The sequence below is a fragment of the Phoenix dactylifera genome, chromosome 2, assembly GCF_051530095.1.
Source record: "Phoenix dactylifera cultivar Ajwa chromosome 2, Ajwa_hap1_PhDact_Kaust_v1.1, whole genome shotgun sequence".
Lineage (NCBI taxonomy): Eukaryota > Viridiplantae > Streptophyta > Magnoliopsida > Arecales > Arecaceae > Phoenix > Phoenix dactylifera.
This window is the reverse complement of record NC_143191.1, coordinates 5,929,823-5,956,712: the sequence shown is the minus strand read 5'-3', so window position 1 is coordinate 5,956,712 and position 26,890 is coordinate 5,929,823. Positions and strand designations below refer to the sequence as shown.

Sequence of the window (26,890 nt, the reverse complement as noted above, 5' to 3'; positions counted from 1 at the left end):
TTTTTTAAGCTGGAAGCCCCATCAACTAGAAACTTTGGTTGGATATGGAGAATTGGGGTTTATCACAAGGTTGTTCTGTTTATATAAAAAATAGCATACAATCTACTTCCATGCCGAGATATTTTACACCAACACGGTCTCCGTATCCCAATCATCATGACTTATGCCCGAACATATAGGAATCAACCTCTCATATTATTTCACAATGTAGGTTGGCAATTTGAATCTAGAGACATGCTTGTATTTATGATGTAGCGATTATTCCAACTCTTTCTCTTGATTTCTTTCTCTAGATAATTAAAAGGAGATCCGTTAGAGGTAACCGAAGTACAGAGGCTATATTGATATTTTATATTGTTCATCATATTTGGTTGATCAAAAATGATCGCATTTTCTAAATTAGTGCTCGGAGTCCCAGAATGATTCTCATAAGAGCATCCAGCTAGGCCTATGCATACACTAATGCAACTACCTCGGAGGAATCCTTGATACCTGAGGAAAACTGTAGCTCTTATTTTGCATATTCTACAATGCCACATATGATCTACTTCATTTGGAAGCTACCATCCTCTAATTTTCTCAAAGTTAATTTTGATGTCTGCATTTTAAATGAAGGTGATACTGGTAGATCAAGTATTGTCATTAGAAGTGTAATTGTTACGTTTGTTGAAGCCGGCAATATTAGATTATTTGATACTATAGTGGTAGAATTATGTGCTACATGGAAAGATGTGTCGTATGCAACAAAAATTTGGAAGCCTTTTCACAGACTCCTTGATAGTTATTAAGTGGCTACCTAACTCATTATTTTCAGATATTAATATCCATATTTAGATAAGCCTACAACATTATGAAATAACACATGTTTATAGAGAAGCTAACAGTATTGCAGACTGAATGTTAACATATGTAGCTTATCATACCGAATCTATTTTATGGACAACTGTATTAAATATATATTTTTAAATTATTAGATATTTTATTTTTTTAGTAATATATATATATATATATTTAAGTTATATTGGTTTAGAAAATCTGATTTAGCAAAAGAAGATGCACCGGTCCTCTGGCTCCCATGTTCCCATCCGTTTCTCTAGCCTTCCTGTGGGCCCTGCTGACGTCAACCCCGGCCCCCAAATTCCGTGTGCGGCACACGCTCATAACGTTGTCTATTTCCATTTTCCAATGCCTTCAGTCCCTCGGCGTCCCCCCACCCCAACCTCCTCTGCCACCGGAGCGAGTCCAAAACCCTGAGAAAAACCCTAGCTCCTGAAATGGATCTCGTCCCGAGCGCTTCGATTTCTCTGGCGATGTCGGTGGTCTGATCCATAGTAAGTCATCGATGGAACGCTGTTTGTCTTCTCGATTTTACTCTTTGATTTCAATCTTGGGGTGCTTTTTCTTTTTTGAGCATCTGTCGTCGTGTCTTTGGAGAAATCGAAAGAAATATCGTGGAAATGCTATTTTCTTTTTCAGATTATGAGGCAAATGGAGATGATTTTGTGATGCTAGATTGATTATTTCCCTGATGTAACTTGGATTTGGGATTTCGGTGCTCTTTTGTTGTTGATCTGAAAATCTTTTGGACTTGTAGGCTTTAACGCGTATTTCGGGGTTTTTCATTGATCTGCTTCGAGGAGGAGCTTTTTCTGTTGCATAAATCCGACAGGGATTCAGAAAGTTGCAAACTTAGTTGGTTTTGTGAACAATCTGATTAAAAGAGTTGAAATCTCATTAGCTGTACTTTAGATCCGGGAAATCCATTCCAAATTCCAAGCAAAAATTTTGAGAGAGCCGTGTAACTTTGATTTGACGATCTGTGTGCTATCTCGTGATGGAAGGGAATATGTCAGCAGGAAACATGATCCCGGGGTCTTCTCCTTATGGTGCATTTGATCTCCAAGTTTCAATGGCGATGCAGCAGCAACAGAACCCACATGGATGCTTTCACCATCAGCAGCAACATCCAAACCAGTCCCAACATCAGGGTCCAATGGTTCATCAACCAATGAACAATATTTTCTGCCAGTCGGTTGGTCAGATGAGTGAGTGCGAACAGCAGCCTATGCTTCAGATGATGGACTACAATAAGGTTGACTATGGCAAAAACACGACAAGTGAGGATGATGACACTGAGGACGGAGCTGATCTTCCCAATGAAAGTGTCAGAGAGAAGAAGGCTGCTCCGTGGCAGAGGGTGAAGTGGACGGACAGAATGGTTAAGCTTCTCATAACTGTGATTTCTTACTTAAATGAAGATACTAGTGAACTTGACATTAGTGCAAAGAGAAAACTCACCATGTTACAGAAAAAAGGAAAGTGGAAGTTGGTGTCCAAAGTCATGGCTGAGAAAAATTGCTATGTATCACCCCAACAGTGTGAAGACAAGTTTAATGATCTGAATAAAAGGTACAAGAGGCTTACAGAAATTCTTGGCAGAGGCACATCTTGCAAGGTTGTGGAGAATCCTGCACTATTAGACTATATGCCTTACATTTCTGAAAAGGCAAAGAATGATGTGAGGAAGATCTTAAGCTCGAAGCATCTTTATTATGAAGAGATGTGCTCGTACCATAACAAGAATCGCTTACATCTACCTGCTGATCCTGAAGTTCAGCGCTCTGTGCAGTTGCTTCTGAAAATTAGTGATGATCATGACACAAAAAGGGCTGCACGAGATGATTTCGATGAAGATGATCAAGACGATAGTGATGATAGGGAAGATGATGTTGAGGACAATGACACACTGTTTAGAGATACTGGAGGTTCATCCTTTTCAAAGAGGATGAAGCAAGGGCTGGAGCGTGAAGATTTGAGTTTTACAAACTCTTTGGGCCCTCAAATTAATCCTAGAAGACCTTATTCTCAAAGCTCTTCTTTTGATGTGAACCAAGCATTCCCTGAATCTAGCGCTTCTTGGGCACAGAAGCAGTTGATTAGGTCACGTGCAATTCAGCTGGAAGAACAAAGGCTGCAGATTCAAGCAGAGATGTTGGAGATAGAGAGGCGGCGATTCAAATGGAAGCATTTTTGTCGGAAGAAGGACAGTGAATTGGATAGGATGAGAATGCAAAATGAAAGGATGAAACTTGAGAATGAACGCCTGGCATTTGAACTGAAGCGCAAGGAGTTAGAGCTGGAGCTTTACTGAATGCAATTTCAAGGTACAATTTTGAGAGAGAAGGGCAGATTCTCAACTTTCTGATGTCAAGGTTTTTAAGATGAAACTTTTGTTTGAAGGTGACATGTGAATTGACTGTTCATAGAAGACTATGTGATATCACTCACCACCTGTTGAGAGGTTCACCTGTTGAACCTCAAACTCTTGGTGATATCAGACCCTTCCTTTCCCTTTCCATAGACAAATTTTAATTTGAACCTTTACTGTTTAGTATCATTGCCTTTTTTTTTTTTGCATGAGAAACTGAATTATCTCTTTGATTTGTTTGAATCATATATCTTGTCCTCTATGTCTGTTCTGCTTTATCGGTTGTGCTGCTAATTGTTACGTCTTGCTAATTAGTGAGATCTATTTATTGTATAAGTGGTCAGCTTGTAAACAGTGTCACTTTTGTAATGCTCCTTATACTTTTTTTTGGGTGTGTATGTGATCTATCCATATAAGTGTGGTTGGTTACATATCTTCGCTAAACATTATCGTATAAGCCCGATTTCTTTGATTTCATTTATAAGTTGGCTGAAGAAGTATGATACATTTTATTTATCTTTTCCTCACAGGTGGCTACAAAATTGTTTTAGAGTAATTCGACCATTGTCCTTAGTTTTATCTTTTAGAGCTGTCTGTGCTATCTACTAAAAGATTTATGTCTCGATAGCTGTTCAACTAGTGCCATTTCTAATGAATCTGAATAAATTGCTATTGAATCAATAATAATTTAAAAAGGAACCAGATTGTCATTTTTATGAGTTTTAGTTATCATTTCAAAGTTAGGAAAGATGTTATGAATGCCTACTGTAGTTTGACTTTTAGAGAGAGAGTTTGACAGCCTATTCTAGTGTAAATTCTATAGCTCATATATTCTCAGTATTCAATGTATATTTTTTTTAATGTACATATATGAGATATAAAGCAACATATTTCTAATTGTTCCTATGCATTTTGCCCATGATACTTGTTCTCATGCTTAATGGTATAAGGCTTTGGGTTGCTGGCCCATGATTTTTGTGAAAACTAGTGAGATGTGCTGTTACAGATCCATTCGAGCTATTCATTATCTTCACCAGTGAATTTCTGTGTTGTTACCCTCCCTATCATTGTATGCATGCTAATTCCACCTAATGCTTTCTGAACCAATGTCTATTAGCACCACTGCTTGGCAAACAAAAAAAAATTGTTGGTGAATTAAGATTTAGATCTGATGTCATGTCTTTGAAAGTAGTGAAATGCAAACTTCAAAACTTTACTCTCTTCCCATTAGAAATAGTACATTGATTTCATTTTAGCATCATCTGACTTCGATAAACTGTTGAACTTTTATGCCTCCCCCGAAAATAATCTTCTTTTTTTCTTCTAGATAATAGGACCTTTGGTAAGTGTACCAATGGTTCTCTCCACTTAAAGGTAGCTGTCAATTTTGATTTTGAACTCAGTCAAGCTTTTCGAAATTGCATAAGTAGGCTTATTTTTGACTATCTCTTGGTTATGTCCCACCAATTTCGTCAGTTTCTTCTTCTTTCCTTCCAACTGCGCCCCCTCCTCAGCCCAACCAATTATTTCATCTTTTTTATCTTCCTGATCTTGTGTGCAACTTATTCAACATTTTTGTGTTTGTAATAATTTATCATTGACCTTTACCACCTATCTAAAGAGTTGATTTATTTATTTATTTTTTTTTCCTTTCCTATGTTTGCCCCATTAAGCATTTGATACTTGGGATTCTCATCTAATTCTTGTTTTAGGACCCCTTCTTTGGCTCTTGGAATTTTACTACATCTTTTTGACTTGTCTATATCTCTTAAAAATTTGTAATAAACAGAGTTGTATTTCTCTAGCATTCACAAGTTATATTTCCTTATTTTTGGATGGCTCCTTTTCCTTTGCTCATTGTTGTTCTAGGCTTATAGCTTTAGTTTATTGTGGGTACTATATCTTGCGCCGTGAGTTTTACATCTTTTGCTAGATTTGATATCCTATGCCTCCTTGTTGTTAGTCCAACCTTCTTTGGTCTACTTTATAATTTAGTCACCTAAATTGGCATATCAATCCTATGTCTCATTTGTTGTCTTGCATCCAAATAGCTATTGCATCCTTTTCTATGCAAAGATTTAATTTCGCACGTTTGGTTGGTTTATGTTCTCCTTACCTTGCCTTCCCTTAATAAAAAAGATATGATGTAATAACCTAGGACCTCACCTAAAAGGGCTAGCCATAAGGTAATGTTTGGCTTCTTTGGCCTTGTACAAGTACTCAAGATCTACCTAGTGCATTGCCAATGTTAGACCAAACCTATGTTTGCATGGGTTCTCTCAAACTCTCTCTTCCCCTCCCAACCCGTATTTAAGTTTTGGCATCGTCACCAGGCTAAGGATCAAAATCCAATCAAATTTGATCGCAAACATTGCGATCGGCCTGCGGTCAACTCCAAAAAGGGCCCGTGCTTTAGTGTCCTTTAGTCCACATAAGTTATGGGTCGGGTCTGTTCGAATACTATTCGTAATAACCCCAGACTTTACCTTAAAAGGTTAGCTGGGAAGTATTATTTGGGTTTTATCTTGTATAAGTACCTAAGATCTATCCAGCGTACAACCAATGTGGAACTAAACACATGCCTGCATAGGTCCTCAAATATGATGTGCTACATCAGTTGATTCCTCGGGTATGTCATAATAGCTTCTGATTAATCCCTGCTTTGACATAGATTATGTTGAATTTCTAAATTATTATAACACATTTATTCTGCATCAATTCTTTGCTTAGATTTGGTCTCACATGATGCTACTTTATATCTTGTTGGTGCTGTCTTTTATCTTTTCCATCATTGAGACATCAGATTGGCCCTCTTATTTTGTTTTATCTTTCCACTCTTGAAATGCATTGTTATTCTTATCTCATACATGACGACTTTCTTTTGGACAAACCTTACTTCGCATGTTTGTCAGAAGGCACTAAGTTTATAACGTTCCACATCAATTATCTGTCACCATTATCGTGACATTTTTGCAGCTTACTTTCTTGTTACGTTCACTTTGCGCACGTCAATCTCTCAAATCTTGACACTTGTTTCTCTCCCCAGTCACAATCAGTGTTTGATTAATAACAAACTTAGCTTCTTTTATTGCTGTCTGTGGTGTCTCTTGTGCCTCGGCCACTTATTCTTTTAACCTACAATATCACATTATTTTTTTATACGTTGACACTAATTGACTTTGTCAGTAAACCTGCTAACTGCTAGTTCAATTTGTCAGCCAATTCACACTTTGCTCTAAATTGTCAGTCTTCTCATTTTTTCCAGTTTCCTCAAAAAAATAAATTGTCTCCTCAACCAGTTTTTTTTTTCTGCTGGGTTTGCCGATCAGTGTCACCTTATCATTTTGCTATCTGCTCAAGGCTTCATCAAGAGAGATTAGGTCACTCCTAAGACTTGTACTCTAATTTTCATGTGCTGCTTTTTGCTTACCAAAAGTGCTTCATGTAGCTTCTCTTGGCACTATGTTTGTTCTCTTGTAAATTTGCTTAAACATTGACATAGTGCTTTTGCTAATGGGCCATGTTTATGGTGCTCGTGGCTCGTTTTTAGTGGTGACTGTGCACCTTATGTACTATTTTAGCTCACCTTTGAACTCCATACCTTGTTGTCTTCACCGTAGTAGTACCAATTTTTCAATTTCTCTTTCACTACATGTATGCTTTTGTTGGTTTGTCTTTTTCATTGAAAACACATGGATGGTGGAGGCAGGAAAAAAAAATTTGGTATGGTGACTATGCATTTTATACTTATTTTGTATGTTGGCTTTTCCATGCTTTAAAGGGAATAATTGGCAAAGGAGAATTAGTAAAGCTGATTCATTATCAGGTTTGATGGTCTTGTTATGTTCATGGCTTATAGCTTGTTATGTAATGAATCATCTGTCTCCTTTTTTCATCTGTATATTCATGTGTATATATGTATATGGATGGTATATTTTTAGAATTCGTACATAATTCTATTACATGACATGACCTCAGCGTGTCTTCTACTCGTAGACTTAGGCCTCATGATCAAGGTTAAAACTTATTTTTGGTTTCATTCCCTTACGTAGGGTTTCGGTTCTCACACCTTTGTTCCGAGTTTCATAGTTTTAGTGAGAAAACAGACAAAATTAAAAAAAGAAAAAAATCAAGGTGTGTTACATCACATCATTTTGCTATTACACCTTATTTTATCTATGCTAATAACTTATGTAGTTTCAGTAATTTTTGGTTGAATTTGAACTATATTAAAGTTTAATGTACTAAATGTATTAAATGAATGTACTAACCTATTTGGCAGAATACCAAACATCACTTAATCAAGCATAAATTAACAACTATATAACTATATATTATTAACTAAATATACCTGTTTAGTACCATTTACTGTTGCAGGGTGGGCCATGCAAATCATTGTGATTGCAGCATGTTTATGATTATTGGTGGAGACGAGGATAAAATGAGATTTCTCGTCACCATATTTAATTCTAATAGCGTTGAGATATTGGCTACTTTATAACTTAAAAATTCACATTAAGATTACATCTTACTTTCTATTAATGAAGTTTAGATGAAAATAAACCTTGTTTAAATCATTGTAGCTGTAAATAAATGTGTGACTGATTATATGATGAAGTTAAAATGCATTAAATCTATCTGCTTGTTAACGCATCTTCCACGCCCCACCCACCGCGCACCCCCCCTGTGGGTCGCCTGCCCGCCCGTGTGCACCCAACCCCCCAAATAAAAAGGTCATTTTGGTTGAAACGGCTAAACCGACCGAAACCCAAAGGATTAGGGCTGGTCCTGGCTTCAGTCAAAATTTTAAAACTTGCTCATAATCGTGCATGTGGAGTTTTCCTTATTTGTTTGAACTGTGGCTTGCCATGTTTCGGTTGCCTTAACCTTGATTCTAATGCTGGTGTCATTAATTTCTTTCAATAATCTGGTCATATAGTCCATAAACAACAATTTATTTGGAGGGTTGCTGATTTTGGGGGTTAGAGATCAAGCTTCAGGGTTTTATAACCATTTTGGTCAGGGTAGATATGAATTGCAATAGGCAGTATTAGCTTGAAGGTTAATAGCTAGGGAGGTTTTAGCTAGAGCATGGACCTCAGAATTGGATATGGAGACGTGTTTAAGTGTTTGACTTGGTAAGAGAGAGAGAGAGAGGGGGGGGGGGGAGCCTGGAAAAAAGTAGAAAAAAATAATAAATATATGTTTAAATATCGTACCAAAGAAAACATTATAAGAATTAGTTGTTGAGGCCTTCAAATGTAAATGTTTCTTAGTTAAGCTTAATAAGCTCAAGGATTCTAGGAAAATGTTCTTTCACAAAGTTATTTTAATATCTACATTCTTGATCAATCTGGAAAAAGAATAAAAGCTCACTTTTAACACTGTTATAGTGGGTTGAACTCATTATTGGAAGGATCTATCTCTCAACCAATTTACAAAAACTGCAATGGAAAAAATTTAATGTCTGCAAGTCTTTGACGTGCATCTGATTCGATATGTACCCATTAGGATTGTAGGAGCTGGACACGAGTGTCCAAATAACACAGGATTTTTCTATCTAGTCCTTCGAGGACCTAACAAAGACAGAGGTGCCCCTTGTGCTTAGTCCAGGTACCTTTGAAAATTAATGTGCATTACTAATTTATTTCTTGTTTGATAATTCCTAATCAGATAGTTACTATCGACAAGGGAAGAAAGATAGTGTTATTTGTGGGAAGTAATACATTTGTGCTCATTAACAATTTTTTTGGCCTCATTATATGCAGCTTTTGATTTTTGCCCTTTCCTTTTCTTTTTTGTGTGGGCTTGGGTTTATGTTTGAATGAGCCACACTTTATGGTTTTATGATCTGTCAGTTAGATCTGTGTAAGACAAGTTTTGAAGAGGGGCAAAACAATTCTGAAAATCAAAGAATCAGTGTCTGTACTGTCTTATCAAAGCTAAGTAAACTAACAACCTCATTTGTAATATCATATGATGAGCATGTGTCCACATTTATGGCTATCAATTAGTGTTCTCTTAGATACCTGATTCACTGGCTCGCCCATATCCAGTTTGGATTCATAATTCTCAATTTGCTCTTCCTTAGTGAACTGGGTTCACCTACAGTAGGAACATTTATGTTTAGTCTTAGAACATCATTTTTTATTGTTGATTAATGAAGTATTTTTTAGGAGCCTTTGCTTGGTGCAGTGGTAAAGGCTTGGACCGACAAGTGCAATGGCACGGGTTCGAGTCTTGGGGCAGCCACTTTGTGTACATAAAAAAAGCCAAAGGTTAGGTTTGTCCCTAGTTTGCCCCTACTAGGATCATGTATTGTTGGGAATATAACTGGTAATGATGTCTCATTTATGAAATATTTTTTGACAAAAAATGGTTTAGATTTATCAAGACAAAATTGGTTACAAGAAGCTACATAGGGTAATTCACTGTTTCTAGAAATTATTTAATTAAGTCTTCATTAAGAAATTCTGATTTGCTAAAAATTTTGTACGAACTGAAGCATATTGCAAATTCGTTTGATTTGTGTCAATTTGATATGAATTTTATTCAAATCAAATGATCTACAGCAACCAATACATCTCATGGTAACAAAAATGAATCCCTCCAGATTTAGTGAATAGGTAATAATGATAGTACCAATTACTTATTTAGTCTTATCATTGATTTTTTCGACAAGTAATACATTTTGTCGAGCCTTTATTTCTTCCAGTAGTATTTGTTTATTTGGAGGTTTGAGTTATAGCGTTATTCTTCTTTGGAGACTATTTAATTAGGACTGCAAATGAGCCAAGATGTTCATGAACAGCTCGGGATTGGGTTGCTAAAAGCTCTTTGGATTTGCTTAGATAGGAAATAAGCTGAAAACAAAATCTATTGCTCAGATATAAATAAGCTGAGCCTCAAAGCTAAAGGCTTGTGAAAATATGAAGGAGCTTGGCTTGGCTCAGTAAGAAGCTTGTTCAAGCTTGCTCAGATCTCATACAAGCAAAGCTTGAACATCTTCCCTTAAGCTCCACTATAAAGGAAATTGGGCGGGGAAGGGTTGAATAGCTATGAAGCACGAATATTGGTACGAGATACCATCTATGACATGATATGGATAAGTCAATATGGCAAGTCTTGAAAGAGTAGGATATGATATGGCTATGATGTGTCAATGAATGTATATGTATTTTATACATTCATATATGCAAACATACACAAATATATATGCATATACATATCTGTGTGCGTAAAAAAGCATCTAGAAAGCATATTATGCTTTCAAAATGGCGTAGTGCATGCTTTATACAATAGCATTGAGTTATACAATCTCATCATTTAGGCATTATTAAAATCCATGGAGCCCAATCCATACTTCATATTTAAATATTAACATTATAGATAATAAAATGAGGGCTGGCCTTGGCGCAACAATAAGGTTGCACCATTTTGACCTAGGTGTCACGGGTTCGATACACGGAAGCAGTCTTTCTGTACACGGGGTTTAGGCTGCATATATTTGACCCTCGCTTGACCCTGTAGTGGCAAGACCTTCGTGCATTGCGATGTCCCCTTTTTTTTCAGACTAACATGAAAAGGCTAACATAAAACAGGAAAGAAAATGCCCTCCCCCCATTCTTTGAGGTAGTAGGGAAATATCTCGATTTTCGTGTGACTATCCATAGCATTTTTTTTAATAAAACCTGAAAAATAGGATAACATATTTGAGAAGAATCTGACAAGTATTGATTTCCGATATGTATCCACTATAGGAGTAGCTTATGATTTGAATATCTAGGCTTAAAATACTTGTAAAATTTTGTCTCCATAGTATCTCATATGACAAGAGGCTTCTAGTTAGAGACTCGGATTGAGCCACTAGGGCTCGATTAGCTCTTTCATATAGCAAGGCAAGTCTGAGTAGCCTGCTACTTGGCTTGGCTAATTGCAGCTATATATATAGGTGGAGTAGCTTATCCTTGTTGTATAATTGAAGCCTTCTAAGCACTCTTTTTTCGCTAATAATATATGGAGGGAAAACAAGTTTAGAGTTTTTGTGATTTGATTTTTTTCCTTGTCTGGTATCGCTCTCTTTTATTATGTTTGTTCATGGGCATGCATATCAGGTCAATTATTTCATATCTCAGTTTCTTAGTTTGATTGCTTTTCTGTGTTTCATTTATCTTAAATAAGCTTCCTATGGTTTCTAAGATCTTATCAAATATCCCCCTCATCTCCAGTAACTGACATTTAACAAACTTCTCTCTTTTTTCTTTCGTTCCTTTTCTTTTTTTTGACTTTCACAGGTTTATCCAAAGAGGCAATACATGTCCCATTTTCTGTTCGTGCTATTAAAGATCTTTTTAAGTTCCCTGGTTTACAGAAGAACGTAGAGGGCTCTAAAATTAAACTTCTGCCAGCCAAGGTAAGCTTCCATACTGTGGAGTTAGTAAAGTTAGAGATGTGGTTTTTAGTCTTGTGCGCAGAGGACATGAAAGAAAAATCAGAATAATCTACATTGAAACTAAGCAAACTTAACTTTTTCTTTTCTTTTTGATTTTTTGTGGGAGGGGGGATAGAGATAGGATCCTTTTTCTCAGAAAAAAAAGAGAGAGGGGAAAATTTTTGGGTTTTTAGAAGGTCTAACAAGTATTCGTTCTTAAAATCGACAAGGCTATCTTTCTCCTCTTCCTTTCTGATACAAAACAGGAAGCACCAGGAAAAAAGACATGAAACATGAAGCTTGAAAGAGACGATCCACTTATTTGGTGATTGCATGCGTAAATGCATGGGACTAGTTGAGAACTATGGTATCAAGAGAATGATTTCATTCAGTAAATTGTTTATCAAATCATTACTTCTTTAGAAGCGCAATTTATGGCCATCATAATAAAATACTTTCTGATTTTTTTTCTGAAATATTAGTTCTGGCATGTGCAATGAATGTGAGATTTAACATTTGATGGATAGCTATGATCTATATAATTCTAGATTTTTATTCTTTATTATCCAAGTTAATAAATGCAATCCTTCTTTTGCTTATATAACTTTTCTTTTCCTTTTTTCCCTTTGAGATAATTAACCGAAAAATCTAATTTATTGAAGAAAAATCCTTTCTTGAAAGAAATTAGTCAGTTGAATATACTTAGCCAAGTCTTTGCATTATGCAGGGAACTAAGCGAATGCATGTGAAATATATTCTTTCTACAATAAGGTATAATTAAGATAATGTTCAGCATAATTTCCAAAATTGCTATTCTGCCATAAGTAAATGTGTTGTATGTGTTCTATGCACCTGCAAAGAATAGATAATGAATATAATGATTATTATAAAAAAATAAAGGAAAAATTATAGTGACACCCCTTCAACTTTCCATGTTTTGCACTTACACCCCAAAGCTTCTTTTTTTTTTTCCAACTAGACCTCAAAACATATTACTTGGTTGCAATGTACCCCATCTTTCCATCTTCATTAGGATATGTGAGCATGTGATTGTCATGTGACAACTTCAGACACTATATTCCCTAAATACCCTTTCCTCTTGGATTAGGAGAAGGGTTAGTTTTTGGAAAAATTATGGTGACATCCCTTCAACTTTTCATGATTTGTGCTTACTCACCAAAACTTCTAATGTTGTGAATTAGACCCCAATACCCTTCCCTCCTTGTTCCTCTTTCTACTGGTTGTGTTTTGCCAGCTTGGTTGAGTGCGATGAAGATAGAGAGGGGAGGAGAGAGTGGAACCTAATATTGACAAATCTCAAGCAGCAGATGGCAATGAAGGCATGGAACAGAATGAAGCCAAGGAAGAAGATGAAGGCATAAATAAGAGGAAGAAAGGCTTTCGTTGTTTTAGAAAGCATGTTGTTGTTTTGGTACAATTAATTTGTTCTAGTTTCTAATATGACAATATATAGGAAGTTACAACATAAGCCACTTCAACGTACCTACATTTCCACTGCCATCACTTCTTATACGAAAACTTTGTCTCACCACCATTGTCCAAAAAAGGAGTTGCCATTTTGATCTCAACTTCCATGTAACACCGATACATAATGATGAACAAGAAGGGAAACAAGAAGTGTAAAACATTTGAGACTAATTAGAAAGGAGATTTTTTAAGGGAAAAAAACTTTCCATTACCCACCCTTCATCTTTCCTTCTATCCTTACTACAATCCAAGTTGGAGGAGAAAAAAAAAGGGATCTTTCAAGCAGGAAAAGAAAACTTTGCATTACCCCAAATGGCACATGAGTTTGGAACAAAATAGATCTTTTCTTTATCTAGAGGAATGAAAAAAGAAGATGAGAGAATCAAATTAGAGTAAAAGGAAACGAAAGAGATAACAAAATCTTATAGGAGAATGAAAGACAACTTCGAAAGCTTCCCTCTTTCAACTTGGAGCCATGATTGAGGATTGAAAGTATGAAGCTTAGTTTCTTTGCAGGACTCAGAGAGGAAGAGGTTCCTCATGGTAGATAAGAGAGAGCGAAATTCCCAAAACCCCATAGTTCTAAAATGTGTCCTCTTTCGAGGCTCGACGGTGTTGAAGGGGCCAATGGGGGCGGCGGGAAGGTCGGGGAGGAGGGGGCTGTGTCTAACGCAAGGGTCACCATTGGTGGCAGAAGGCGGGGCAAAGGGGGCGAGGAGGGAGAGAGACGTCCCAAGTGAAGAGGGAAAGGGTTGGGGACTGGGAGAGGGAGACAACAATGAAGAAGAGGAGGGACACGGTGAAGAGGGTTTCAATGTCCCAGTCGCCGGCAGTGGAGGAGGCGACATCGCAGCTTCGAAAGAGGAAACATGGCCATGTCTTGTCTTCTATGAACTTTATTCCTAAAGGATGTCTATGAGTTTGGGAATCATTTGATAAATTGGGATATGGGATCTCCCCCAGGATAATTTAGTCATTTCATACATACTACTAACGGTGTTAGAGCTCGAATTTATGGCTGGGCTGCATTGCAATGAAAAACTAAGTATTGGGGTCTAATTGAAAAAAAATTAGAAGTTTTGGAGTGTAAGTGCAAATCGCGAAAAGTTGAAGGAATGCCGCTGTAATTTTCTCAAAAATAAATTACAGATAATATGTAAAGATTACAACTGATGGGTCACTAAGAAACTTTAGTGTCTAGTTTAAATCTATCTAATAAGAAAACTATATTCATGACTTTCTTTTCTCTCACAATGAATAATTTGATAGCTTGTTTTCCTTTAATGTAATAGTACCATTTTTGCCAATTTTTCTCTTGCATTTATGGCTATACTTTGTTTCTTCTTTTCACTGCAAACACTTGGGTGGTGGAAGTAGGGAAACATTTGATATAGCAGCTCTATGCATTTCATACTTCATATGTTGTCTTTACATGCTTTAATAGGAATGATTGGCAAAGGAGAATTAATAAAGCTGACACCAATATGTCAGGATCAGCTTTGAGAAATACTTTTATGTCCATGTTTTATAGTTTGTTATCTGTTGAATCTTCTGTCTGTTTTTACCATCTGCTATTTATCCATATATATGTATGATCATATGTTTTACAACTTGCACATATTTCTTTACATGACACAACTGCTCTATGGCTTCTACTCGTGGACTGAGTCCACTGCATGTGCACATATATTTCTTAACAATTGCTGCACATATTTCTCAACAATTGCTCGAACTGTAGATCATTGTTAGTTGCTTGTTTTTTTATGTTGAATACTCAGTCATGTACTTTGCAAACAAGCATTGGTTGAGAAGACTGCAGATTCTATGAGAAAGAAATTGAGTTTTGCATTTATAACCATTTTGGACATGGTACATATAAATTGTGACAGACGTTATAGCTTGGAGGAACTTGGAGATGTCCCTTGTGCCTAGGGGAGGAGCTGTTGAAAATTAATCATGCATAATAAAATGTTTGGTGGTTGAATTCGTAATTAGGTAGTAATTGTGGACGAACTAAGAAGTTATTTGTTCAAAGCATGGTCTACTGTACTGCCCTCTATTGCTCGGTACGGGACGTACCATATCGTATTTGGAGGAAACCTATATGAAACTTAACTTCGAATTGGTATAAGCCCTATACCGCCTCGTACCGAGACATACCACCCTGTATGAAGGCGTACCAAGGTGCGTACCAGCCCATATTGAAGCGTACCGACCTGTATCAAGATGTATCGAGATAAAAATTAGAAAAAATGGCTAGAGAGCTATTTTGGTACAGAAGCATACTGTACTATATCGAACTGATAAGGTACCGATATGGTACCTGATACCGAGATTGTGGACCTTGGTTTAAAGTAAAACATTTATGATCATTAACATGTATTCATTCAGATCAAACGAGATGCCTAAAATCTGAAGTTCACAACTCAGAAAAAAAACATAGAACATTGGGGGTGGGAGGGTGGGGGGCGTTTGGTATGCGGTGATAACTCCAGGATCGAGGGTGATCTGGATGACGGTGATAAAATCACCATGTTTGGTTACATCTTAGTAATCCCACATGGCGGTGATATCGGATCACTTCCACTTTTCAAATCACCGTTCAGTCCAGTGATGGGAAACCCGTCCTTGAGGACGGGCATCCATCACTAGAGTGTAGTGATCTTAGATTAAAATATGTTGACCAAACTATCTTTTATAGCTGTGGGAGACTCCACGAAAAAAAACAATCCTTTTTTTCCGCTGCGAGTCATTTGGGTTACTTGTGCATCATCCTATCACCGCGCTTTTCTTCCTCCGAGGGAATTCTTTGAATCGGCAACGGAGGCGTTGAAACGGAGGCGTTAGAGCAGGGCCGTCGCAGTTCATCCCCAAAAGAGGTAAGCCTCCCGACCACCTTGTTTCCATTTTTCCTGCCCTTCCTCCTCTCGATCCACTCGGGAGGATAGGTAAATTAAAAGAAGAAAGAAAGAAAGAAAGAAAGAAGAAGAAAAAGGGGAAGAAGGGGTTGAGGACTCACCTGTGTGCGGCCGTTGCCGGCGTTGTGGGGAGCAGCCGCGGACGTCGCAGGAGCCGCCGGCCTTGGCTTGGCCGCCGCGGGCGTTGGCCGCAAGCACGGCCGAGGGCGCCGTCGGCTGTGGCCCGACCCCTCTCGTGCGGAAGACCTCTCCTTCTTGGCTTCGTGTGAGGAGATAAGAGGGAGGGGGAGGGTTGAGAAGAAGAAAGGGATGAGAAGAAGTCTGAGAGAATTAAGGGAAAGAGAGGAAAAGAGAGGAGAAAAGAGGAAAAGAGAAGGAGAAGAAGTTGGGAGAATAAAGAGAGGAAGAGAGAGGGCTTTTAACTATAATTGGGTTGAGTCATGGTAGTCTTAATAAAATAATAAGAACATATTGGATGTTGCAACAATTTAACTATAATTTTAATCTATTCAAACTTGACATCATGAAGAGTATTGTTGATAGAACGAGAATGTGGTAGGATTTTTTTGTGATAAGGGCTACTAAAAGTAGAATATGTGATAAAATTATGGAGCTATTATAGGAATTAACATATTGACTTATATTTTTGATTCATATGAATTAAAAACACGTAAAAAATTCATCTAAGATATATCAGGGGTATTTGTGGTATTATGTGGTCGGTGATCTGGGATCTCCGTACCATACCAAACAAGTTACTCATGGATACCCGGAGATTTTTAATCACTGGATCATGGCCTACCAAACAAATTGATCTTAGATCACTAGGGATCAAATCACCTCAGCATTTGGATCACCGGGGATCTTAGATCACTGTGGTGATCCTGTTGGGGTTACCAAACGCTCCCTGGAAGGATGTAAGCCCATTGCTTGTGATGCCGTGATAGAGGGATTGGAAGATGCCACTGGTTGATTTCTTAAAACCCTTGCTTCCGGTGCTCGAAACCCTAGCTGGGAGGGCTATAGCTCTGGAGAAAAACAACCAAAAGTCGCCTTAAAGACCCTTCAAGCTCCCCTTTAAAGCTAGAGGCTTCTTGGAGAAGCTTCTTTCCTAAAAAGCCCAACTTTCCACTTAGCCCCACCTAACACCTCACATCCCTTTTCCAACCCCCCCTCTCCCATCCAACCAACAAAAACAACATAACTACTATTACAAATAGGACAACGAGACCAAAATGACCTAAAACCAGTCCTAAAGACCTGATCAGAACTGGAAAATTAAAATATGATGAAACTACCCGGGGGCAAGGACAAATGATTACCCTCAAAAGTCTATTTTGACACCTATAATAGTATTAGCAACTATTTTTGTATCTAACAATTATTATTTTGCATCATTTTCCCCCGGTTAGAGTGATTTGCCATTTTCATATCTTAGCACTTGTCAGCATCAATCTTCATGAAATCATCTTCATCTACCCATGAGTCCTTAGGTAAACAATCTCTAGTCTTGAGTTCTCACACTTGTAAAACACTTTTAACCTTCATTATCTTGCTACATATGTGTTCTTATTTTTCACAGCTTGCGCTACTATGATTCAGTTCCCAAATATTGAATATAGGAGATATGTGTAAACCATGAGAAAGCTCCACCTCATAGGCATTTTCTCTAAACTTGAAATATAGGAGATATGTTTAAACCATGAGAAAGCTCCACCTCATAGGCATTTTCTCTAAACTTGCATAGAATGTAGGCATGAAGATTTGAAATATTGAATATAGGAGATATGTGTAAACCATGAGAAAGCTCCACCTCATAGGCATTTTCTCTAAACTTGCATAGAATTTGGCATGGACCTATCTTTTTGCTTTTCAATTATGATTACTACCAACAGGAAGCCTTTCCATTCGAAGAAACACCATGACGTAGTCCCAAACTTGGTACTCTTCAAACCTTCTATTGTCGGTGATAAGCTTCCTTACGCTTTTGATTCATCTCCAAACTTTTAATGGACCTCTTCTTGAATCTCCTTTAAATTTTCTGCAGAGGCAAGAGTATCATCACTTATATTTTGCTGGTTTAGTATGTCATAAGATCAACAACTTGATTTGGAAGTCGACTATACACTATCTCAAAGGAACTCATCCCTGTAGACCTGTTCACAGAACTGCTATAAGAATTCAGTTTGGCCATTTGTGATCTGCACTGCTGTACTATAATTTAGTAGCCAATAACTTCCACAATGTCATCTAGAATGGAGAAAAAAACTTAGTATCTCTATCAGATGTAATACTCAGGTACACCATGAAGTCTAACTACCTCCCTGAAGAAAAAAATTGCCATGCAGGTTGCATCCAAAGTTTTCTTGTATGGAATGAAATTTGCTATTTTAGAGAACTGGTCAACAACAAAATCACCAAATCCATACCTTGTGCTGTCCATGGTAAACCCAACGCACATTTCCATGCTAACTTCAGTCCAAGGAGTTGTAAGGACTGGGAGATGAGTGCAAATACCTGTTTTATGCTGCCACCATCTACAGTACAACACTGATTAACATACCTATAGACATCTCCTTAATGAAGGCCAAAAATTTCGTGCTGCCACCATCTACAGTGTTTTATCTTTGCCAAAATGCCCTCCTTGGTCTCCCCCATGCAGCTTATCTAAAAGTCCCTCAGAGAACTATCAGGTAGGCAAAGGTTAGTACCTTTACAAATGGCCATCACTAATGACAAATTCAGCTAGTATAGTACTGTCTTTAGCTTGGATTTTCTCAAGTATGTCCCCAAAGTAAAGGTCTTCCTTGTATTGTTCTTTGATCACTTACAACTCGACAACACTAGGAGACATGGTCTTTAGTAAATGGGCCCTTGTACTCATAGCATCAGCCACTTTATTTTGTGAATCAGTCTTGTAGTGCATCATAATTGTGTGCTCTTGCAAGAATGCCGTCCATTTTGCATGTCTTCAAGAAAATGTAGGGCTTCATGATTTGAATGCAATATAAACTCCAATTTAGTACTAGGTGTCATCTCAATTGGGTATCGTATGACCAAATATGGCCTCTGAAAGTTTGGCCTGCAAATCGGCTTTCTAATGTGCCTAAGGCCCTGTTTGGGGGAGCTGTTGGCAGTAGAGCTGTTGGAAGTAGAGCTGTCTGAAGTAGAGCTGTTATAAAAAGCTGTTTGCTGTTTGGTAACTACATTCGTAAAGTGCTGTGGTACTTTGTTTTGTGTTTGGTAAATAAACTGAGAAAGTACTTTTATATGACAAAATTACCATAAAGGACATTGCATAGTATTATACAACAGAACATAATAAAACATAACATAAATTAATACATAAATATACGATATAGTATAATATTATTGTAATATAAAATAATATTATGTTAATATAGCATAATAGTAATATAATTATTAGAGTAAATTAATATTTGGTAATATAACATAATATTAAATTATTTAACATAACATTTTAATGTATTATGATATAATGTAATATATATTATATTTATAGTATAATACAATAATAAAAGTATAAAATATTATAATTATTATTATAAATTAATTTTCCATAATATAACATAATATTAAATTATTTAAAATAACATATTAATGTATTATAATGTAATGTAATATAATATAATATTTATAGTATAATACAATAATAAAGGTATAAAATATTATAATTATTAGTATAAATTAATTTTCCATAATATAACATAATATTAAATTATTTAACATAACATATTAATGTATTATGATATAATATGATATGATATTATATTTATAGTATAATACAAAAATAAAGGTATAAAATATTATAATTATTAGTATAAATTAATTTTCCATAATATAACATAATATTAAATTATTTAAAATAACATATTAATGTATTATGATATAATATAATATGATATTATATTTATAGTATAATACAAAAATAAAGGTATAAAATATTATAATTATTAGTATAAAATAATTTTTCATAATAATTTCTCATAAAATAATTTTTCGCGGTTCAGGAGCTCTCCTTCGTGGTCCACGCTCGAGGAGGACTTCAGCGTAGGCCGCGAGGTTGATGATTAAAAAAAAACAATAGATTGATTTTGAAAGGTATGGAAAAGAAATAAAATTTTTTTCTTCTAAAATATGGTTCAAGAGATGCATACAAAAATTGAAAAGAAAAATACCTTTTCTTACGGAAGGGAGTCTGACGGCTTGGGTTCTTGGCTCCAGCAGATTTTTAGGTTTATATAGGGATAAACTATGTAATTATGTTATTTTAATATGTACATTTTTGTCAAAAATACAGCTTTCCGAAAAAGCTGAAACAGCTTCCTCCTAAAAGCTCCAAAATGGAGCTTTCTCCCAAAAGCTGTTTTCAGCTTTCCGCAAAAGCTGAAACAGCTTTTTGAAAAATTTACCAAACACAGTTTTTCATCTAAAAGTACTTTTGGTGCTTTCTGGCCCTCCAAAAGCTCCCCCAAACAGGGCCTAAGTAATTCACATCAGGTTTGGTGATCCTCTTGGATATTCGTAGTGGCTAAGTAATTCACATCGGGTCTGGTGATTCTCCTAGATATTCATAGTGGCCAAAGTAGTCCACATTGAGTCTGGTGTCCTCCTGAATACTCGTAGTAGTCAAAGTGGTCCATATCAAGTTTGGTGATCCTCTTGGATTAGAGTTTTTCTTGTTTAGAGGATTTAGCTCCTGCTATATCAGAACTAAAGATGGGAAAGCACCTACTTTGCTGTCTCGCGGTTGAACCACTTGATTTTGCTCGGAGATAGAGTTGGTGCTTGTGTTGAAGGGATCGCCAATCGAGATACGATCTCGGTGAGTTGGCTATCTTCTTTAATTGTAAGACATTCCATCATCTCATCATCCATCGAGGTAAAACTAGCAGCCATACTCGCCTTTGTTGTTCAATATACTTCAAGCATAGATAGCTTCTCTCCTGACTGCTCGTACTGCATGCATATCTGGACCACGCATTGAGGCTTCTATACATGTAGAGGACTGAAGCTCTGATACTAACTTAATCTGATTAGATCAAGTTGGAATTCCACCTGATAAGAGCATGGCTCTGATACTAACTTGATCCGATTGGAAAAGGAGAATTTTTTTCAACCCGCTTAACTCAAATCTCTCAAAAGAAAACTAGAAGGAGATTGAAGAATTGCAAAAAACTGAGGTACATAGTCCCTATTTATAATACTAATGAGATCCCCCCTCAACAATTTGGGTTGGATTTTTTTCCTAATTCACATAGGACTAGGTATACAAATATTCTTAAAAAAACTAAAATTTAGAAATATTCTAAAAAAGCTAAAATTCTTGAGGAGGTAGATCTCGACTTCTACATCAACTCTGCCTTTTGTTGTTCCGCCTGTTTTTTTGGATAGAGAGTTACTCCCGGTGAAAGCCTTACCCAAAAAGAAAATTTTTGGTTTGATCAGGCCGTTTTGGAGCTTAAATGATGGAATTTCAGTGTGATTCAACCATCTAGGAGATCGGCCCAAAGTTGTAGATTTCGAAAAACTATCCAATTTCAAAAAAAAAAATCATCTCAATCGGGCATTGTACGGCTAAGTTATGGCCTCCGACTTAGCTTCTTGATGTGTTTGATCTCGCTCTTAGGCCCTTTTCAGCCCTGCTCATAGTGGCCAAAGTGTTTCACATCGGATTTGGTGATCTCTTTGGTATCCGTAGGGGCCAAGTAATCCACATCGAGTCTGGTGATCTTTCTGGATCTCCGTAGGGGCCAAAGTGGTCCACATCGAATCTAGTGTTCCTCTTGAATACTCATAGTGGCCAAAGTGGTCTATATCAAATTTGGTGACCCTCTTGAATCACATACCGTTTGTGGTGCTGTATTTCATAGATCGGAGGTAATCCATGAGTAGTTCTTGGGGCATGACCTCCTTGAATTTATCTACTAACTCCCTTATACTTTCTGGTAATGCATGGGGATAAATTTCTTCTTTTGCAACCAGCTCATACACAATTCTGCTCTTTTTACTCTCTGACGAAGTCAAGTTCAGAAGTGTAGGTGACTCCCCCTTTTTTCTAGTAAAAATTTTATCCTTCATTGGTTTCATAACAGACTTCTTCCTCCCTAGGCAAGGAGTATATGTATTCTTTACTCCAGCATGGATAAATTCCGATCATATTGCCAAGGTCGGCTAAGCAAAATGCGACAAGCATCCATTAGAACCACATCACACTGAACTGATTCTTTAAAAAAGTGCCAATTGAGAAATTCACAAGGCATTTTGAAGATACAATGGCTTCATTCCCTTTCTTGAACCAAAGAATGCGGTAAGGCTGCAGGTGCTTCACTGTTTTAAGCTTCACTTTGTCTACCATCTCTTGTGCAACCATATTTTCATTACTTTCACTATCAATGATCATGTTACAAGGCTTTCCTCTGGTTGTGCGGCGAGTCTGAAAGATGTTTTTGTAAAGCCAATCTTCTTTATTCTTTGCTAGTGGTGCAATCATAGGTCTTCGGACAAGAATTTCACCCAATGTGTCACCTTCAGTTCCTTCTTCACCATTGGCAGCCTCATCCATTCTGATTTTCCCTCTCTAAAACAAAATTTTCTGATGGCTCCCTTTGTTCTTCTGCAAGGTTAACCTGAACTTCAGTCAATCTCTTAGGACACTCATTAGATCTATGGCCAATTTCAGAACACCTGTAATATTGGATCACCCCCCGAACTGGAGCATTATGTAGTTAATACTGGACCATTAGAGCACCCTCAAAACTCTATTTTGACTCCTAAAATAGTATTAGCAACTAATTATGTATTTACAATTATTACTTTGCATCAGATCAGTTCAAGGTTCACTCCTGATTTAGTGAATTAGGTAAGGATGACATTACCTTACCAATCATAAGGCTAGTTTTGTTTTTGATTTTTCAAGAAAAACATTCTCAGGCCTTTGTTTCTTCCGGTAGTATATGTTGTAATAGCTATTTAAGTTCATCAACTTCCATATTTTCCTTTTGGAGTTTTGAGTTATAGCAAATTTCTCATTTGGAGACTACACAGAGGCCCTTTGTCTTTTTTTTGTACGACTGAAACTTTATAAGAACATTCACTTCTTTATGCTAATTAGCTGCAGAAGATAAACAAATTTACAGCTATGTTATTTGATCTTTTTGTGATGTTTCCTTGGTAGTCCTGTCTTCTCTGTTTCAGGTTCTTGGTATGGCCTGTTTTGTTTTATTTGACTTGTATGAATTTCCTATGTTCGCAAGTTCTCATGAAAAATTGCCTTCATCCCAAGCCTGCGGCATTTAATAAAGAACTTTCTTTCTTTCTTTCTTTTTTCCCTTCTCTTTAGGTTTTTTCCTCATCTTTTCCAGGTTCGTCCAATGAGACTTGTTCCATTTTCTCTTGGTGCTGTTATTAATGATCTTTTGGGTTCCACACACTACGGAAGATTGGAGAGGGCTCTGAAGTTGAAAATTTAGTCACTGCCAAAAACTGCGAGCCAAGGTAAGCTTGTCATCCTGCACAGTTAGTAAATTTAGAGAACAGGTGCTATTTTGGGGGACCATGAACAAAAATAGCAATCTATGTATCTAACTAAGCAAACTGGACTTTTCCTGAGGAGAGAAAATCTCCTTTTTTTTCTCCCAAAAAAGCGAGGAGAAAGATTTCTGGCTTCAAGATCTCATAGATCTTTCTTACATTTTTTAAATTACTCCACTTAACACGTATTAATAGAGTGTTTATGATTTCTCGTGTCTCTTTAAAATTGAGAGTGCTACTATTATCTACGTATATAGCTAACCAAACTAGAATTTTCTGAGAAGAGAGAGAATCTCCTTTTTCTCACAAAAAAGAGGATAAATTTTTAGGTTTTGAGGTCTAAAATCTTCATTCTCTACACTTCTTCGTACGCTAATTCACATGTATTAGCAAAGGATGTTTATAATTTTAATTTATTAGTGGGCTTATTTATACTCTCTTGTGAGTTAGAGCAACCCAAAACATGAAGATCAAAAGATAGGGTCCCCTTGTTTCGGCGAGCCGTGCATTGATGCTTGAAGTGAATTGGTTGAGAACTAGGTATCAAGACAATCTCAATAAATTGGTCGATCCAAACATTGCCTCTATCTAAGCAGTTGATGGCAAGCATAATAATTTTTTGTATATTTTAAAAATACTCTGGCACGTGTAATGTACATGCAACTGAACATTTGATGGATTGTTGTTATTCTATATTATTCTGGATTTTATTCCAAATTTTATAAATTAATAAATGCACCCCAGTAACTTTTGATTGCTATAACTTTTCATTTTTTATTTTCATTGTTTTAGATATTGAGATGACTAAACCATAGGAAGTTTTACCAAAAAAAATAGTTTCTCTATGAGAGCGAGTATATTGAAATTTTGTGCTACATGTCACAATTGCATGGCGAATGTGTTATTTATACAATAAAGTGTAATTAAAGAAATATGCAACACAATTTCCAAAATAACTAGTTAAGAGTCAATTGATGTATTATATTCACCTGCAAAGAGCAGTTAATGAGTAAATTAGAATTAAAAAGACTAACTTTTTTACTTATAGATAATGTGTTAAAGCTAGGGCATTCTGCATGTGAACCCCCATCGTTAATTGCATTGTACTTGGGATCTTTATCTCATAAGTTCTGAAATAAGACCTCTAATTAACTTTTTTCTAGTCATGGTGATATATTTATCATATGTTTCTTCTCGTTCCTTCTCACATTTGGTCCTTCGGAGATTTTAGCGAGGTGTACTGTTCCTTGCTACCATCAGGAGCACAGGAGGCTTAGTTGCTAGAAGCTTGAGGGAAAAAAAATAAAAAAAAAACACTAAATATTTCATTATGATTGATGAAAGTCAACTTACGTTCTATTGGGGAATTTCTACTTCCAGGGTAAGAGAGATTTTGATATGCAGGTATACCAAAGAGAGGTTTTTATATGCAATTAATTTATTAAAAATCAGTACAAAAATTCATAGGTAATTTTGGAATTTCTGTTGTTCCATAACAATAAGAAAATAATAGTATATTTTGATATGGCCACAGTCACTTTCATACCAAATTATAAATAATCTCAGGGAATTACATGATTTTTGTGCTACAAACTGACTGCAAATAATTTCACAGCAGAAATCCAACGGATTTGACTTCAAGTACAAATCATTAAACTAAATATTCAACTGTAATAATCCATAATATTAGATGATCTGAAACAATACTCTCTGTTCGATTGTTTCTCCAACTATCACTGAAGGCATCAAGACAAACTAAAGTAGAGAATTGTACAAATTAATAGCTTAAAATTGCCATATGAACTGTACAGATCTAACAAGGAACATACTGATGATAGCAGTCATAGTTTAGAAAACCTTCGGATGATTTTAATAGAACCTGTCTTGATTTATGCAAGGACACATTATGCTGCTCATTTCTGATGGCAAGCTGCTGGCTGTTATTTGAACCAGCATCAGAAACTGCTGCAAGGGAAGGAGCCCAGCATCTGGAATAGAGGTCTTGATTTCGAAGATTGATTTGGCTTTGCTAAGTACTTGACCAATTGTTGATAAACCACTACAAGGCTGTAGCCGGGTCAAGAGTTACAATTGGAATTTATCATGATGATATATATTGAACCCATCGACATGAACATCTTTTTCAGATGCGTGTCAATGGAGTGGCTGTGCATTATAACGTGGATCCATTGTTTTGCACAATGTAACAGAAGTTGGGTACCTGCGGATGCGAAAGCATTAAATAACAAATTATCTCAGTATTTAAAGTTTTCATACATGTTTTAATTAGGGAATTTTCTCAGGTAGCATCCTCTTCAGGCAAGGGGTGGGGGTTTGATTCCAAAAGGTGCGAGCCCTAGCTTTGACCTCCTATTATACTTCCTATTATGCTAAACCCCTGTTCTGTGAGAAGCGTCTGCAGAATGTGTGGGATGTGGTGGACTCTTGGATATACACCATTCTGTAATTAGGATTATTTGTAAACTTAGTTTATTGGACCCATTTTATCTTAGAGCCCAACCATCTACATTTCAGAAACAGTAAATTTAACTTAATTTTTAAGATTAAAAAGGGCTAGTCCTTGCCTTATACCCTATACCCGCCAGTCCCTTAGTGTAGAAAATTCTAACCAAGTTATTTTGACAGTAAAATAGATTTTTTAGAAAGTTGGTAAGAGGACAAAAACAAGAATGCCATATAAAGGCTACACCTTGGGTCATGAAACGAGCAGAGTTCAATAATGGAAGATTGTGAACTAGGCTTGTCTTGTGGTCATGACCTTTTATAAAGGTTTTGAGTTTGATTTTTTGATCCTGCATCCTCTAAAAAAGTTAGATCTTGATAATTATAGTGCAGATGGATTTCCCTTCCCTTCTCAAGAAAAAGAAAACAATAATAGAAGGTTTGATTCATGGTAGAGTTATCATAAGCAGCATAATCAAATGGGTGGAAGATTGATTTAAGTTACTCCTTAAAAATGTGGACTCCTTGTTATGTACAATGGATCAGAGATTGAGTTACTGATAAAAATGTTAAACCAAAGATGGAATAAGTTGGATGTAAGGAGGGGAAGACCCATAAGATTTGGCTGGAAACGGTAAGAGTGATTTGTGAGAGGTATGCACGTTAAGGTGAAGAAGCCAAGGCCGTAAGAATCTAGGAGAGACCGATGCATCCTCAAGACACAAGGGCAATGTGGCTAAATGGAGCTTCAGAACGAATCATACACGAGCCATCTTGGAGAATATCCTACGAAATAGGTCAGATAAATCCAGCACTAAGAGAAGAAAA

At 36.5% G+C, this 26,890-nt stretch overlaps 1 protein-coding gene across 16 annotated transcripts; it reads left to right on the top strand.

Annotated features, from left to right (window-relative positions):
- Positions 1-1,161: 1,161 nt before the first annotated feature.
- Positions 1,162-25,871, top strand: LOC103704355 (uncharacterized). 16 transcript variants are annotated; one of them, XR_015975025.1, is made up of 6 exons: positions 1,192-1,331; positions 1,477-3,164; positions 11,503-11,621; positions 11,906-12,006; positions 23,431-23,563; positions 24,050-24,333. XR_015975025.1 is itself a non-coding variant. In XM_088715101.2 (2 exons), exon 2 carries the CDS (start codon positions 1,835-1,837, stop codon positions 3,149-3,151), a length of 1,317 nt encoding a protein of 438 aa, XP_088571227.1. In that variant the 5' UTR covers positions 1,188-1,331; positions 1,595-1,834; the 3' UTR covers positions 3,152-3,397. The 16 variants fall into 16 exon arrangements, 1 of the variants encoding a protein (XP_088571227.1); XR_015975018.1 differs by lacking the exon at positions 24,050-24,333 and adding an exon at positions 25,498-25,871 and having other exon boundaries at positions 1,162-1,331; positions 1,595-3,164; positions 11,503-12,006; positions 23,409-23,563; XR_015975024.1 differs by lacking the exons at positions 11,906-12,006; positions 24,050-24,333 and adding an exon at positions 25,498-25,871 and having other exon boundaries at positions 1,168-1,331.
- The last annotated feature ends 1,019 nt before the right edge of the window (positions 25,872-26,890 follow it).